This window comes from Pristiophorus japonicus, chromosome 21, assembly GCF_044704955.1.
Source record: "Pristiophorus japonicus isolate sPriJap1 chromosome 21, sPriJap1.hap1, whole genome shotgun sequence".
In the NCBI taxonomy this organism is placed as follows: Eukaryota; Metazoa; Chordata; class Chondrichthyes; family Pristiophoridae; genus Pristiophorus; species Pristiophorus japonicus.
The window spans coordinates 40816367-40833960 of record NC_091997.1 but is presented as its reverse complement, the minus strand read 5'-3'; the positions used below and the strand labels follow the sequence as shown (position 1 = coordinate 40833960).

At 41.8% G+C, this 17594-nt stretch overlaps 1 protein-coding gene across 1 annotated transcript in view; it reads left to right on the top strand.

Moving 5' to 3' along the window:
* LOC139233660 (ADP-ribosylation factor-like protein 5B) overlaps window positions 1-13778 on the top strand; it is a 40140-nt gene extending 26362 nt beyond the window's left edge. The window contains exons 4-6 of the mRNA XM_070864067.1: window positions 7574-7657; window positions 8666-8817; window positions 11044-13778. Of these exons, the coding sequence (XP_070720168.1) occupies window positions 7574-7657; window positions 8666-8817; window positions 11044-11092 (285 nt within the window). The 3' untranslated portion in view covers window positions 11093-13778. The remainder of the gene's footprint in view (window positions 1-7573; window positions 7658-8665; window positions 8818-11043) is intronic.
* The last annotated feature ends 3816 nt before the right edge of the window (window positions 13779-17594 follow it).

Sequence of the window (17594 nt, the reverse complement as noted above, 5' to 3'; positions counted from 1 at the left end):
TGCAGGTTGTCATCTGCTAAATCTGTCTAAATTCAAGCAATTTCATCAAAAGCAGATTGACTGATCATTGTTAGTGGGATTTTTCTGTTCACAAAATGGTTTCCATATCTGCTGACATAACGGTGATTGCAAAAAAGTAGTTTGTGTATGAAATGTGATGATAAATGCAGAGTTTCTTTCTAAAGGCTAACTAGCTGTAATGCGTCCCGTTTGCATCAGCCTCTGCAAATGTTGCTTCCTATCCATGCAAACTGTTCCAGTAACAAGTTGGCCCAGGTGCTTGATGGAGTTCAACTCATGATGTTGATGGAACAAATGCTGAGGTTGCTCCTAGTGGGTCCAACTCAAAATCCTCTAGTTGGACTTAATGGGAAGCGAAAGCTGTCGGGAAGCTGGGCGGGTATCTTCCCAGTCTGTTATGACCTAATGGTGAGTTTGAAAAAAGGGGTGGCAGCCAGCAAAGAATTTCTTTCTCTTATTTTCTTCTCTGGAAGTACTGCTCCTCCTTGGTGCTCTGATCCACAGCAGCCCTGCAGCACCTCACCCAAGTGGCGATCCCTGTGAGCCTCATGCGTTTTGGCCTATTTGGCTCTGGGTGTATTGCAGCCGAGCCTGATTAGGTTCTGTGTGTGCGCGCACATCCATGTGCCATGCAAGTTCCAGCGGGGGTCATTGGACAGTGATCAGGAGCTCAAACCTGGTTTTCATACTCTTCTCACAGATTGGGGGTGTCGAAGGCAATTCTAAAGGCACCAGTTTCACCTATTAGCTAAGTCGACACAAACTGAGAATTAAACCTGATCTAGTTGTTATAACCCACTAACCAGTTGCTGTGTGTATGTATATTTTATAAATATATATTAATATATATATATATATATATTTATTTTTCCTCTGGTTCTTTGGGGAAAATACCTTAAATCTGCCAGTGGGAACAGCTTCTCCCTATTTTACTCTATCAAAATCCCTCTTCATTTTGAAATGACCTGCAAGTGCCAATAGCAGATTGTAGTAAAACACAAAAGGATCTGAAGTTTCCCAGCTGGAGCAGTGCCTTGTTGAGCTGTGCTGTTGCAGGTCATGGTGTTGGTGACCATTTAAAGTCAGATTAGTGTCAAGTTGACTGCTCTTTTAAAGTTTCTGGCTTTGTGATGTAAAATAAATTGGAGAAGACAGAACAGCTGGAGTGATCAGCCAGCCTGTTATGATGGTGAAAAGTTTCTAGTAATCTCCACTCTGAATGAATGAAGTCTGTATCCCAGCTGGCAATACTTAATAGTTGCTGGCACCACATTTCCACTGTAATGTTTACGCAGCAATCTGTTGATCATTAACTTTCATGAAGCTGCCAGTTAAGGTTGGAAACTTAACCGATGGCATCTAACCAGCTTCCCATGATATCCTCTGCCACGCCATACTAGAAGCAGTCTAGCAAAAGTTGAAAATTCCTTTGCATGAGGCTAGCAGAACAACATTGAGGTGCAAGATGCCACAACTTTATGAAATCACTGTTCAATTCAATACTATTGACAATGCAGGCTAATTGCTTTATAATCAAAGCCAAAGATCAAAAAGGGTCCCATTACAGCATAATTCTAAAACAAGTGTTTTTTTAAAAAAACTAAAGGCTCTGTGTCTCAATGCAAGGAGCATTCGTAATGAGGTGGATGAATTAACTGTGCAGATAGCGGTAAATGGATATGACGTAATTGGGGTTACGGAGACATGGCTCCAGGGTGACCAAGGCTGGGAACTCAACATCCAAGGATATTCAATATTCAGGAAAGATAGACAGAAAGGAAAAGGAGGTGGGGTAGCGTTGCTGGTTAAAGAGGAGATTAACGCAATATTAAGGAAGGACATTAGCGTGGATGAGGTGGAATCTGTATGGGTAGAACTGCGGAACGCCAAAGGGCAGAAAACGCTAGTGGGAGTTCTGTACAGACAACCAAACAGTGAGGTTGGGGATAGCATCAAACAGGAAATTAGGGATGCATGCAATCAAGGTACAGCAGTTATCATGGGTGACTTTAATTTACATAGATTGGCCTAACCAAACTGGTAGCAATATGGTGGAGGAGGATTTCCTGGAGTGTATAAGGGATGGTTTTCTAGACCAATATGTTGAGGAACCAACTAGAGAGCTGGCCATTCTAGACTGGGTGTTGTGTAATGAGAGGATTAATTAGCAATCTTGTGTGAGGCCCCTTGGGGAAGTGACCATAATATGATAGAATTCTTCATTAAGATGGAGAGTGACAGTTAATACAGAAACTAGGGTCCTGAACTGAAGGAACGGCAAATTCGACAGTATGAGACGTGAATTAGTTAGGATAGACTGGCAAATGATACTTAAAGGGTTGATGGTGGCTAGGCAATGGCAGACATTCAAAGATCACATCAACAATTGTACATCCCTGTCTGACATAAAAATAAAGCGGAGAAAGTGGCTCAACCGTGGCTTATAAGGGAAATTAGGGATAGTGTTAAATCCAAGGAAGAGGCATGTAAATTGGCCAAAAAAAGCAGCAAATCTAAGGGAGAAATTGAGAATTCAGCAGAAGAGGACAAGGTGTTTAATTAGGAGGAGGAAAATAGAATGAGTAAACTTGCAGGGAACATAAAAACTGACTGCAAAAGCTTCTACAGACATGTGAAGAGTAAAAGATTAATGAAGACAAATGTAGGTCCCTTACAGTCAAAATTAGGCGAAATCATAATGGGGAACAAAGAAATGGCAGACCAATTGAACAAATACTTTGGTTCTGTCTTCACTAAGGAAGACGCAAATAACTTTCCAGGAATACTAGGGGAGCGAGGGTCTAGTGAGATGGAAGAACAAAAGGAAATCCTTATTAGTCAGCAAATTGTGTTAGGCAAATTGATGAGATTGAAGGCAGATAAATCCCCAGGGTCTAATAGTCTGCATTCCAGAGTACTTAAGGAAGTGGCCCTAGAAATAGTGGATACATTGGTGGTCATTTTCCAACATTCTATCGACTCTGGATCAGTTTCTATGGACTGGAGCGTAGCTAATGTAACTCCACTTTTTAAAAAAGGAGGGAGAGAGAAAACAGGGAATTATAGACCGGTTAGCCTGACATCAGTGGTGGGGAAAATGTTGGAATCAATTATTAAAGATGTAATCGCAGCGCATTTGGAAAGCAGTGACAGGATCGGTCCAAGTCAGCATGGATTTATGAAAGGGAAATCATGCTTGACAAATCTTCTAGAAATTTTTTGAGTATGTAACTGGTAGAGTGGACAAGGGGGGAGCTAGTGGATGTGGTATATTTGGACTTTCAAAAGGCTTTTGACAAGGTCCCACACCAGAGATTAGTGTGCAAAATTAAAGCACATGGTATTGGGGGTAATGTAATGACATGGATAGAGAACTGGTTGGCAGACAGGCAGCAGAGAGTCGGGATAAACAAGTCCTTTTCAGAATGTCAGGCAGTGACAAGTGGGTTCAGTGCTGGGGCCCCAGTTATTTACAACATACATTAATGATTTAGACGAAGGAATTGAATGTAATATATCCATGTTTGCAGGTGACACTAAGCTGGGTGGCATTGTGAGCTGTGAGGAGGATGCGAAGAGGCTGCAGGGTGACTTAGACAGGTTAGGTGAGTGGGCAAATACATGGAAGATGCGGTATAATGTGGATAAATGTGAGGTTATCCACTTTGGTGGTAAAAACAGGAGGGCTGATTATTATTTGAATGGTGACAGAATGGTAAAGGGGGAGGTGCAACGAGACTTGGGTGTCATGGTACATCAGTCATTGAAGTTTGGCATACAGGTGCAGCAGGCGGTGAAGAAGGCAAATGGCATGTTGGCCTTCATAGCGAGAGAATTTGAATATCGGAACAAGGAGGTCTTACTACAGTTGTACAGGGCCTTGGTAAGGCCACACCTTGAATATTGTGTACAGTTTTGGTGATTCAATCTGAGGAAGGACATTCTTGCTATTGAGGGAGTGCAGCGAAGATTCACCAGTCTGATTCCTGGGATGACAGGACTGACATATAAAGAAAGACTGGATTGACTAGGCTTGTATGCACTGGATTTTAGAAGAATGAGCGAGAATCTCATAGAAACATATAACATTCTGACGGGATTGGACAGGTTAGATGCAGGAAGAATGTTCCCGATGTTGGGGAAGTCCAGAACCAGGGGGTCACAGTCTAAGGATAATGGGTAAGCCATTTAGGACTGAGATGAGGAGAAACTTCTTCACTCAGAATTGTGAACCTGTGAAATTCTCTACTACAGAGTTGTTGGGGCCAGTTCGTTAGATAAATTCAAAAGGGAGTTAGATGTGGCCCTCACGGCTAAAAGGATCAAGGGGTATGGAGAAAGCAGAAATGAGGTACTGAAATGCATGATCAGCCATGATCATATTAAATGGTGGTGCAGGCTCGAAAGGCTGAATGGCCTACTCCTGCACCTATTTTCTATGTTTCTATGTTACTACATTTACAGTCAGCATTGGCAGTCGGCCTATTAAACCAATATGTTCTAATCTTGCACCAGTAAAACTGTATGCTACTCCTAATTCATCACTTGTAATTGTCCCACCACAATGGTCCCAATACTTCACCTTGGTATATAGTTAAATTTGCATACTCCAGTGCAAAATCTAATGGTGAAGTTGGGTGTTTCAAGTGGATACAGCAAAAATAATTCATAGCATTGCTCTAAAATTCTACTGGCTGAATCTGCCAGCAATTTTCATTGCTTTGAATTGAGCGAAGCAGGGTTGAATTCGAGTTGGTGCAAAATTTGACCTTTTAATTTGGTGCAAGTAAATCACTTAATGGAATACATTAGCTTAAGCCTTTGAGCACTTCACTACGAGTTCTCTTTTTCCCCTTCCCTGTGCTCCCCCTCCACATTTTTGCTATACTGAACTGGCATGTTGGAGATGTACACAGCAATCTGGGGCCGATGATCCTTCTCCAACAGCTAAGATTGGGAGCATTTATAAAGTGACTAGAACCTGCATATCCAATGACACAATGGGCAAAGGAAGTAGCATATAGTTTCCATCATGTGACCTCAGTACTTACCTTAATCACTCAACAATGTTTCCAGTGCTTATCTTGCAATCAGAAAAAAAACATAAGAATTAGGAGCAAGAATAGAACATGCGGCCCCTCGAACCTGCTCCGCCATTTAATAAGATCATGGCTGATTTTCAAACTCGGCTCCACTTTCCTGCTCGATCTCCATATCCTTTGATTTTCCCAAGAGCCCCAAAATCTATTTCTCAGCCTTGAATATACTCAATGACTGAGCAGCCACAGCCCTCTGGGGTAGAACATGCCAAAGATTCACAACCCTCTGGATGAAGAAATTGCTTCTTATCTCGGTCTTAAATGGCTGACCCCTTATCCTGAGATGATGCCCTCTAGTTCTAGACACTCCAGCCAGGGGAGACAACTTCTCAGCATCTACCCTGTCAATCCCTGTCAGAATCTTGTATGTTTCAATGAGATCACCTCTCATTCTTCTAAACACCAGAGAGTATAGCCCCATTCTACTCAATCTCTCCTCATAGGACAATCCTCATCCCAGAAATCAGTCTAGTGAATCTTTGTTACACCGCCTCATAAGAACATAAGAAATAGGAGCAGGAGTAGGCCACTTGGCCCCTTGAGCCTGCTCTGCCATTAAATATCATGGCGGGTCTGATCATGGAGTCGGCTCCACTTCCCTGCCCTCTTCCCAGAACCCTTTATTCCCTTATCGCTCAAAAATCTGTCTATCTCTGCCTTAAGTATATTCATTGACCCAACCTCCACAGCTCTCTGGGGCAGAGAAGTCCACAGATTTACAACCCTCAGAAAAAATTCCTCCTCATTTCAGTTTTAAATGGGCGACCCCTTATTCTGAGACTATGCCCTCTTGTTCTAGTGTCCTCTGAGTGGAAATATCCTCTCTGCATCTACCTTGTCGAGACGCCTCATTTTCTTACATGTTTCGATAAGATCACCTCATTCTTCTGAACTCCAATGAGTATAGGCCCAACCTATCTTCATAAGTCAATCTCCTCATCTCCGGAATCAACCTAGTGAACCTTCTCTGAAACAGCCTCCAATGCAAGTATATCTTTCCTTTAAATATGGAGACCAAAACTGTACGCAGTACTCTGGTGTGGCCTCACCAATACTCTGTACAATTGTAGCAGGACTTCTCTGCTTTTATACTGTATCCTCCTTGCAATAAAGGCCAACATTCCATTTGCCTTTCTGATTACTTGCTGAACCTGCAAACTCACTTTTTGTTTCATGCACAATGACCCCCCAGGTCCCAATGTACTGCAGCACTTTGCAATTTTTCTCCATTGAAATTATAATTTGCTTTTTTATTTTTTTCTGCCAAAGTAGATAACCTCACATTATACTCCATCTGCCAAATTTTTGCCTACTCACTTAGCCTGTCTATATCCCTTTGCAGATTTTTTATGTACTCCTCACAATTTGCTTTCCCACCCATCTTTTATCAGCAGCAAACGTGGCTACATTACATTCTATCCCTTCATCCAAATCATTAATATAGATTGTAAATAGTTGAGGCCCCAGCACCGATCCCTGTGGCACCCCATTAGTTACTGTTTGCCAACCGGAAAATGACACATTTATCCCGACACTCTGATTTCTGTTAGTTAGCCAATCTTTTATCCATGCTAATATATTACCCCCCAACTCTGAACTTTTATCTTGTGCAGTAACCTTTTATGTGGCACCTTATCGAATGTCTTCTGGAAATCCAAATGCACCACATCCACTGGTTTCCTCTGCTCGTTACATCCTCAAAGAGCCCAGCAAGTTTGTCAAACATGATTTCCCTTTCATAAAACCATGCTGATTCTGCTTGATTGAATTATGCTTTTCCAAATGTCCTGCTACTGCTTCCTTAATAATGGACTCCAGCATTTTCCCATTGACCGATGTTAGGCTAACTGGTCTATAGTTTCCTGCATTTGTCTGCCTTTTTTTAAATAGGGGCATTACATTTGCAGTTTTCCAATCTGCTGGGACTGCCCCAGAATATAGTGAATTTTGGTAGATTACAACCAATGCATCCACTATCCCTGCAGCCACTTTTTTTTGAGACCTTGGGATGTAAACCATTGAAGGCAAGTATATCCTTCGAGAAAGAGACCAAAACTGTGCATAGTACTCCAGGCATGGTTTTACCAAAGCCCTGTAGCAAACTTCCTCACGCTTGTGTGCCAATCCCTTTGCAATGAAAGGGAATATGTCATTTACCTTCTTAACTGCATGCTTACACTCTTTCCTATACAAGGGCACATAAATCTCTCCGAACACCATTTTAGTTTCTCGCCATTTAAAAAAAAATATATATATATATATATTTTGTTCCTACCAAAGTAAATCCCCTCACATTTCCCCTCATTATACTCCATCTGCCATGTTATTGCCCACTCATTTAACCTTTGTCAGCTCTGTGTCCTCCTCACAATGTGTGAAAAGCTAACTGTACATGAAACTGGTTACCAGAGGGATTGATTTGAATTCATGTGTAAATTTGTTTTTATTTTCAGTTTGTCATTCTAGTTGTGGACAGCACAGATAGAGAGCGGCTCACCCTTACGAAAGAGGAACTCTACAAAATGCTGGCACATGAGGTACATTTTACTGCTCAATTAACAGCAAGTAAACAGAGTATTGGATGAGGAGGAAAGAGAAGGGAGCTCATTACTAATGTGATGTCTGGAAAACATGATCCTGAATTTGAGTATCTTTTTAATAGGCTAATGTTTCAATATTGGTTCTGTGAACCTCCATCTCCTAATTGTTCCAATGGCTTGGTGGTCAGATGCACTGAGAATAGCTGTGAATCATACTGACCTGGGAGGTACCAGATTCAATCAGTCGTTTGTACTGAGTTAAAACAGAAAGTTATAATGGCGTACACCATAAAAGGCTCTCGTCTCCGATTTTCCCCAATGACAAATTAGCTAAAGATGCTACCTGTATAGTGATTAGTCATACAGGCCAGATTTTGATGCCTTGCATGTGCTGGGCTAACTGAGCAGCTCCACAGTTGGCTTTTGTGCCTTGGATAGGTAGTAACACCCCTAAACAGACAGTAAACACCACGAAAAGATCAGGTATTCTGAGCAGTGGGCACAAGTAATCCACTGTGGATTCTCATTGCAAGTCTAAAATGACAGTAGTTTGAATTGGCACAGACCTCAGTCAGGAAGATTTCCTATCAATGGATATCTGGTGAAAACACAATCTGGCCTGCATTTAATGTAGTCTAGAGTCAAATAACACCTGAGATACTGGGTGAGGCAGAAAAGTGGGTGTGGAAAGAAATGGGTAGGAAACCTGCCTTAATGCAAATGATTGCTATTTTAGACCAGCAACAAAAATATACAGCACATTACTTGTGTCTACTGGTTGTACCACCAGTTCTTTGCCTAGTGTTAGTCTTTGCCACTAAACCCCTTAAACAGGTGGGTTCATTAAACATGTATGAGCGGGTTGAATGCTGAGCCTGGACTACAATAGCATAACCTGGTTTGATTTATGTTTGATGTTTTCCAGCCTTAGTTCTGGGAGGATCTGCTCTGCCGATATTGCTTTGTTCTGCAAGATTTGTAACAACGGCTTGTTTTCATTCTTAGGACCTCCGGAAGGCAGCTGTGCTGGTATTTGCCAATAAACAAGATATGAAGAACTCTATGTCGGCCGCTGAAATTTCCAAGTTTCTAACACTAACGTCCATCAAAGACCATCCATGGCACATTCAGGCCTGTTGCGCACTCACTGGCGAAGGGTGAGTGTTGGACCGTGATGGGCTTCACTGTATAAAAGATTAATTTAGTTACACTTGAGTTCGTCGTAGAAAGCTGATTTGAAGACATTTATTTTCCACCTCAATCGGACTTTGTATCTTAATATGCAACTACAGGTTTTTTGGGGAAGGTCTGTATTAGTCGTGTCTGAACTAGTTGCAGCTTAATCCTTGAATAGAATTTTCTGCTATTGAAATGTTTAGTCCCGCAACTTGACATGTTGAGCTGAGGTATTTGTTGGGTAGTTAGTTGAGAGAAAATAACTTGCTCAATTAAATCTTTCATCTATTATAATAATAGTCAGTTTTTTGTCTGTCAGGGGCTGGGAGCACGTGGTCCGGACTGAGTGCACCGACCAATGGGCGATCAGGCCCTGCCCAGCATCGCAATCAATCAGGGACGCGATGGGTCTGCTCCAATGAGGAGGCGGCAGTGGATGTGGCAGGGCCAATGGGCGCACACACTGGGCGGGGCCTTGACCTCCCCCGGGCGTTGCTGTGGAGCTGAGAGGACGTGTGGCGGGTGAGAGATGGAGAAAGAGGGTGGGGAGGGAGGGAGGGGGTGTTGGTGGGAGGGGGTGCAAGGGGAAGAGAGGGTGAGTGGGGGAGGGGGTGGGAGAGGGAGATATAGAGAACATCAGTGTTGATTCTCGAGATGATAACCGTCTAAACAAGTACTGTTGCAATAAAGATACTAATTTGACTGCAAATGATTTGCGGGTCTCTAGTTTTAAATTTAAAGAGTTAACTTTCCCAGTAACTCAGCAATTTAGATCTTTTAAATCATCCTTAACCCTGCTTTAAAACTGGGCAGGAGTTTCTATAAACCTTTAATTGCTGGTACAGACACTGGGTTGCTGAGCAACTGAATTTGCATCTAATTAATTGCTTTAAAAGCCTGCAGCATCAATAAGGGATACTTTGAAGTTGGTCTTGGCAGATTGAGACTTCTGTCTGCTGCTTGAAAACACCAATACTGAAATGCAGCTATTTATAACGAGAGGAATTTATGGAAGGATTTTTGTACCAGATATTTAAGCTGCACCAGAAGTGAAATTTAGACTCTGTGCAAGGGATGAATGGAAGCCAAAGTAATGCATCTTTTGCCAGTTCTAACCACTGCTGCCATCCCATAATGAAACCTGATCATTATTTCAGTGCTTTAGTTTTATAGTTTGTAAAGCTGTTGGTGGCTTCATAGTGTATTGTCAAAGATAAGGTTAGGTTTAAAAATGAAGGCTTAAGCCTCTGCTTCCTCCAATCAAATGAACAATGTTGTTAGCTTCCATTGTTCCTCCATGTCACCCTAGCCATGTTATGGTACATGTCTTGTTTTTTTTTTCCCACCTGTAATGAAATCTGTCCACATCGGCATGTATGCAAGGTTGTGCACTGTGGAACTGCAGTGATCTGGAAGTGCTTGATGTCATTTCCCACCCAAAGGGTTTCCATGAAATAGAATCCACACACCCCAAAAATAGAGATTTCACTTCTTGACTTGCCAGCCCTGATGCCTAATCACTTTAATGATGCCAGGAAAGACTAAACAGGCTGGAGCTCTGTTCTCTAGAAAAGAGAAGGTTAAGGGATGATGATGGAGGTCTTTAAAATTATGAAGAGTTTGATGGGATAGAAGTAAAGATGTTTCCATTTGTAGAAGAGGGGTAGGATTTGGGGGTGGGGCAGGGATAGAGTCCAAATCTAGGTCATAAATAGAAGCTAGTCACTAATAAATCCAATAGGAAATTCAGGAGAAACTTCTTTACCCAAAGAGTGGAGAGAATATGGAACTCGCCACCACAAGTAGTTGTGGCAAATAGCATAGCTGCCTTTAAGGGGAAGCTGGATAATAAGTGAGGGAGGAAGGAATAGAATACAGCTCGAGGGGCCGTATGGCCTACTCCTGCTCCTATTTCTTATATTTCTTATGATATTCTGATGGCATTGGATGAAATAAGGTGGGAGGAGGTTCATGTGGAGCATATAAAACCGGCATGGACTCAGGCCAAATGGCCTGTTTGCATGCTGTAAATTCTATGTAATGGAGGAAGAATCATGGGCAGGTGAGCATGAAAGTGGAATTTCTACCCTGAAGAATATAATCATTCAGTCTCTTAGTTGCACATTTCAGACTTGAAGCCTTTTTCACAAACTTTGAACCCGGCAAGGGATATATTTATGTTTACATGATTTCTTCCCCTCTTTCAGACTGGGTCAAGGGCTGGAATGGATGACATTGAAAACAGCAGCAATATAGAGCTTGGAGCTCGCAAGCGAGAAAATAACTTTCAAAAGAAATGACTCGTCTATAAGCAACTGCGGGTACAGATGTGCCTTGGTTTTAGAGCCAATTCTTAAAACGCACGGAGAAGGCCCCTGACTGGGGCACTTGAATTGTGACGCACCGAGACTCCTTCATTTTGAACCTGCAGGCACAGAAACTGAAGGACGACCATCTTGGTGGGCCCTGAGACAAATTGATGGACAGGAAACGCTGGATAGAATAATGGAAAAATGGCCATGTGAGAACGTGCTGGATTTTAAACTCTTGCCGTCCAAGGTGCAGAGTGAGTTAATTTTTTGGATTCTCCAGGAAACCAAACACTAACCATGGAACCATGGAAATCTTAAACCGAAAAGTGATGAGATGAAGCTTTTTGCAGTCAGCAGCACTAAAGTTTCTGTGGTAACTTTACGTATGTGGCCAATACATGTGCTGAGTTGGCTTGATGATTGTGTTCCCCATGTAAGTGGGAAATCATGGGATGTGCATTTTACTCCCATCCTGACCAGCAAGAGTATTTAATTCTATTGAACCTCAGGAACAGTCTTGCTCCTTGTTCAACTTGCTAGAGTTTTTATTCTATCGAATGAAACACCATTATATCACTGATCAGTATTAGTCTGTTCTAGGACTTGAATCAATAGTCAAAGCTTTGAAGCTTCAATAAAATAGAAAAGCTTTGATATATATATTTTTTTCTCTTCTGAGTTCAAAGCTAGACTGCACAGGGTGCTGCCAATCGATCCCAGGCTACATTGTGGTACTTTGCTAGCCAAATATTTTGTTGCATAGCTAGAATTAATAAAGGATACCTCAAAGGTGGAGGAGTGAATTTCTGCAGTCATCAATGGCTTATAGCCCATGAAAGTTCTTGGGACCAGGTTAACTTCAGACATGTACCTCATTGGACTATTGTGGGTGGTGGTTGTTAAAATTCAACGTTTGTCCTTTTAATGGCAGACCTCCTTGTTCCATTCAGCTCTACCTATTAATTTTCAATGAAAAAAGCAACCTAACAATGCTCAATACCAGTTATCATCGTGGCCAGTCAATACCTGCCCTTAAGCAAGCCTTTTCATCTGTGCAATGAGAAGGGATGACTGCGTTTCAAATAAGGAGTGTGATTTCAGTGTAGTGCTCTTCCCGCATGGGGATTAGGCTGAAGTATTCAGTACTCTGGTGATGGGACCCAAAAGCCAGAGAAACATGAAAAAAGTAAGTAATGCACTGGAAGGACTGACTACTATCTGGACTGTTTCCTATTGAAATGGGCAACAGCTTCAGAAGTCCACTTGTAAAGAGGAGAGCCATTCTGGAAATCTAATGGCAGGTGATCCTTCTGTAATGGTTAATCAGTCTGTTCATTAAGACTCAAGTTCCAACTTTGAAGAGTGGCGATGAAAAGAAACTGAAATTGCTTCAATAAAAACATAGCCCCAAATACATAGTGGCTCCTTCAGCATCTGGAGAGGTTGACTCTTTGGCTAGCCTGCCTGACTCTGGGGCTCTACCAGAAGCACTACCCCTGCCGTTTGCCTTTCTGGATACTGGCGGACTTTTTACGTATTTCCAACACTAACTTTAAGGAAGTCCACTCTGCTTCTTGGTATTCAGTGCATTGTGGAGAGAACAGGGAGAAACTTTTCAATGTAATTCCTTTCAAACAATGTCTTAACTTGTAAGTGATGTTTAGTTAATGAGGTTAATACATAGTTTGGTCTTGGTAGCTGGCTTCATGTAGCCCTACATTCTAATAGAAAAATACAGCTTTGCCCACATTGAGTCAGTATTGCTGTATTGATTGTCTTGAATCAGCAAAGATTAGAGGGCAGAGGAGCATTTGAACAAATGGTAGCAAGCCAGTAAAGAGTTTACAAATGGTCTCTGAATAGAAATGGATATTGTAGTTACAACATAGTCTTAATTTGCTAAGACTGTGTAATTGGATTTGAGCTCTTGCAGTTTAGCCTCATTGTCTGTTGACTGCTACTCAACAGCATCCCAAATCATTTTTCATTACTGAAGACACCAGATTTTTGTGTCAAGCTCAAGTGATCCAGTATCTTAATGTGATAGAAATGAGTATGTTGGCCTTTCATTGCAGTCACTGTACACTACCTAATCCTGGTTCTGCTGTCAACTCAATTCATATCAAAAGCTTGTTTTGGATCCAGAAATTAAGGCCCCGTGTCTGACTGTCAGACCTTCATACATGAACACCATGAGCAACATGAGGTGGAAACTGAATTGAGTTTTTATGGCCATTGTTAACTTTTTATTTTATTTTCCCATTTCTCCTTTACTGTGATGGATGTGCCTATGCTTGCTGGGTAACCACTTCCCTAGCCTGTTCCAGCAGCAACGATCCTCTCTTTACCTCAACAGCTAAGCTGCACACTTCACTGTCAGGGTTCCTGGTACAGGCATCCTACCTTGTTGCAGAGTCCACCAATGACTGTAAATGATTAAACTAAGCTTTGTTCAACTGCAATCCTCACCATTTATTTATTGTTTTAATCCTTTTTGCTCTTGCATGAGAGAGAACCTATGACTTGTGCCATATGAGTCTCGGCCAAGGTTCTGCTTGTGCGTGTTGATCCGTATTCATAGACCTGACATTTTAACTGTAGGGTAGGGATATCCAATCTTTGGCTGGGTAGGGAGGGGGTGGGGAAAATTAATCCAACCTTGAAACTAGCAGTCGGCCCATAAAGCTCCGGCAAGTCAATTATATTTCTTTCCTCGTTTCTCCTATTTGAAATTTGAGGGGGGGGCGGGTGGGTGGGCGGAGGGGGAGGATTCAAAATGGTTGTACTTGGTATTGTTACCTCACTGGGGGATAATTCTAAATTGCAACACCTAGATCTGTCTGTATTTGCAACTTGTGTTATAATGTAAATTAATTTACATTTTGTGGTCTGCATGACTCCCAAGTACAAATGAAGACAGCTTGGACAAATCTGCTGTAGCGAACTTAATGCAGTTCCCTAAACTAGTCATATAGCCCTTCTATAAATAACAAGTAACATACAACATCTAGAATGGGTGCTCAGATACTGTAAGGGCAGATTTTGAAGTACAGTAGAATATCATCTGTTCCCTCTACACTTATCGACCCTAATTCTTAGCCCAGTGGGTGAGGGAGACTCTACATTTTTAAGACTGAAATTAACTGCACTTCAATCTCTGCATCATATAACTATTTAAATTGCAACTGTTGCAAGCCTTGTGTCGACTTCAGTCTGACGCTGCTACAGCCACACCCAATGTAGTTGAGGTAGATCTACTAAGTCATCCTGCTCCTTGCATACAGTACAGTGGATCGGAACGGCAGGATAATTGCCTGTTGCCATTGTGCTTCCTACCTCGGGTCTCTGTTAATGACTCTTGCTTCTGAGTGTAGATGGCATTCTGTTTTTAATTTAAATATTACTGTATGTGTCTTTCAAATTGAAATTTTCCAAACTCAAATGATTGGGTGATGGTAGGGCTCCCGCTGAAGTTCCTGCAATGGCTGAATGGGCAACGACAGCACCTAGTTTGGTACTAGATCCTCTAGAGCAGGAGGTTCGTGCAGCTAACTGAGTGTTATGCACTTCCTTCCCCCCGCCGCCCCTGCAAATGTAGGCCCTGCAAGCATTGAGCTTGGCCATCTAGATATCCAAGTCGAGCAGTTGTTCTCATTGGCTGTGGACTGCTATCCAGAATTGCTGATTTTAGGATATGACCAGAACATGTGTTTGGAGTGTGCCTTTTAGTGGTCTGACAGAGGCAGAGTATATGTGTGATCTTGAGCTAGCCTTTGCTGCAGCTGATTGTGTTTGGGATCGGAAGTATCTGTTTTGTAACTTTGCCAGGAAATCTGGGCACTAAATATAACTAACTAATGGGAAGTGTTGTCTGCTGAAAATAGGCAGCGGACTTTTGCAAAAGTTGCATTGAGCAAGAATTGTTTTGCATGTTTGGGAAGGGTTCAGTTTTTAAGACTGATTTTCCCCTTATGATGTCTGCTTGTATCCTACCTCTTGCCTACTTGTGCCAGCATACATTCAACTGCCAAGATTTTGTTAACATTTTTTTAATAATCGATCAATTGCTGTTTTATAAATTTTGCTTTTGTGTTCAGTCTTGGTTATTGGTTATTTTATTATTGGCACTCCAGTTATGTGGGGTTTGAAGAGCTTCTTAAAAAATGTGCACGTCTTATTTTTTATTTCTGGCTCTACTTCTATCATGGCCACAAGATCTCTTGACACATGGTTAAGTTTCTATGAAATGATCAAACCTTTTGCAACTTTATTCCTACTCTGAAAAATGGCTGTGAACTTTCTATCTAATCTCTAGATGTGGGTGACAGTAGCAAGGTTGTCATTTATTGACCACTCCTAGTTGCCCTGAGGTGGTGCTGTGCCTTCTCTTTAGTTACGTTCCTTGTGGCGATGGTATATCTATTGTGGTGGGAGGAGAGAGGGAGTCCTGGAGGCAGTAAAGATGCTCATTCATGAGCAATTCACTAGACACAATAAATTACTTGCTCTCGCCATGGTCATGTAAAACTTTCAGAAGAGTAAATCTTTGAGGATGTTTCTGAATCTTTTTGCACAATTCCTAGGACAGAAACAATTTAAAGAAACTCTTTTCAAGCTTGTTACACACTTTAATGGATGGAGATCAGAGGTACCTTCAGCCAGTTCGAGATGATATGGATGCACGTCAGTTAGACCAGCATGGTCCACTCACTTTAGGTTATTACTTTCGTAGCAGGTGAGAAGTGGAAAAAAATCGACATTCTTGCAAAAAAAGTAAAATCATGATTCTTGTGGACATTTAGTCTGCCATACCAATTTTTTTGAATGTGTCGAGGAATATATTTTTCTTTCAAAGTGTGAATTGTAATGAATGCTGTCTAGTAATTTCCATTGGCTGCCTGGTGTTGAAGAGCAGTGTGATGGTGTTTTTAAAAAGCCATCCTGTCACTCAATCCTTGTGTAATTTATTCATCGAGATGCCAACAGAATAGTGCAATATCGTCGGGGACCTCCGTCACCAGCGTGTTAGTGCCCACATCCCTGAACCAGAACACTGGGTGTGTCTATGGGACAGTGGTTCGAACAATGCTCCTAATTTTGGGTTTTAAAGTATAGATGAGATTTTAAGATTTCGGGAGTCCTTTAGGTCAAAATGATCCAACAGATTTCTGGGAAACACTCTACCTCCACAAACTGCGAACTTAATCTCCATGGAGACCATATTGTCTGCACGTTAGTTACCGCAATGTATTTTCCCTCTTGGTTCCTGAAAGGCAAAGCATTTCTGTAAACATGATGTTTGTCTTCTCTCGGTGTATCTCAAGACATCTGATCATGTAACTTTATTTGTTGCCTCTGATGGCAAGCACTCAAATGTCTGCTTCATCTTTCATTTTTTTCTTTGGTTTTTAATCTATTTAAGTATTAATATTTAACAGGTGACTTGCCTCTAGTGAGGAAATGAGCCAGTATTGCAAAGGTCATGTTACTGATAACATTGTTACACTCGGCTCAAACTGTGTATTCAAAATACATGTAAACATTTTTCATTCCAAGACATGTGATACAGCATGTGTTTTAAATAAACTTTTTTGTGCTTTTTATCCCTTTTGTGTACTTTATTGTTGCATTCCAGCTTGGGTGAGCAAACTCTCGTATTGATCAGCTACTGGGATCATTTGTGCGGGAGATGCCTGGGGTGACTTTCCAGGTTGATCGTTAAAGTCTACTTCCAATGTTGTTAACTTCCTGCATGTCCCAGTGAACAACAGCAACTTGTATTTATATAGCGCCTTTAACATGGTAAAATGTCCCAAGGCACGTCACGGGAGTGTTGGAAGACAAAATAATAAATTTGATACCGAGCCACATAAGCAGAAATTAGGGCAGGTGACCAAAAGCTTGGTCAAAGAGGTATGTTTTAAGGAGTGTCTTTAAGGAGCGTCTTAAAGGAGGAAAGGGAGGTGGAGCAGTTTAGAGAGGGAATTCCAGAGCTTGGGGCCCTGGGCAGCTGAAAAGCACGGCCACCAATAGTTGAGCGATTATAATTGGGGATGCTCAAGAGGGTGGAATTTGAGGAGTGCAGATATCTTGGGTTCGGGGGCTTGAGGCTGAAGGAGATTAGAAATAGGTAGGGGCGAGGCCATGGAGGGATTCGTAACCCAGGATAAGAATTTTGAAATCGTGGCGTTGCTAAGTAGTGAATATGAATTGAGCCCTATAAATTGAAAACCCCTGGTCTGTGCTAGTTGACTAATCGCTACTGATCTCTGCCATTGCAATTGGCCTTTGTCCCTGGGATGATGGACAGGATCATCGGCCATTATCTAGTGACCCCTGGTGGAAAGTTCTTGGGCATCTGAGGACATTCGACACTTGCTGCCCTTGTTCCACAGGAATTACTAGATGAAAATAGATAATCTAGTTTGCCTTTTACTGTTCTGGTA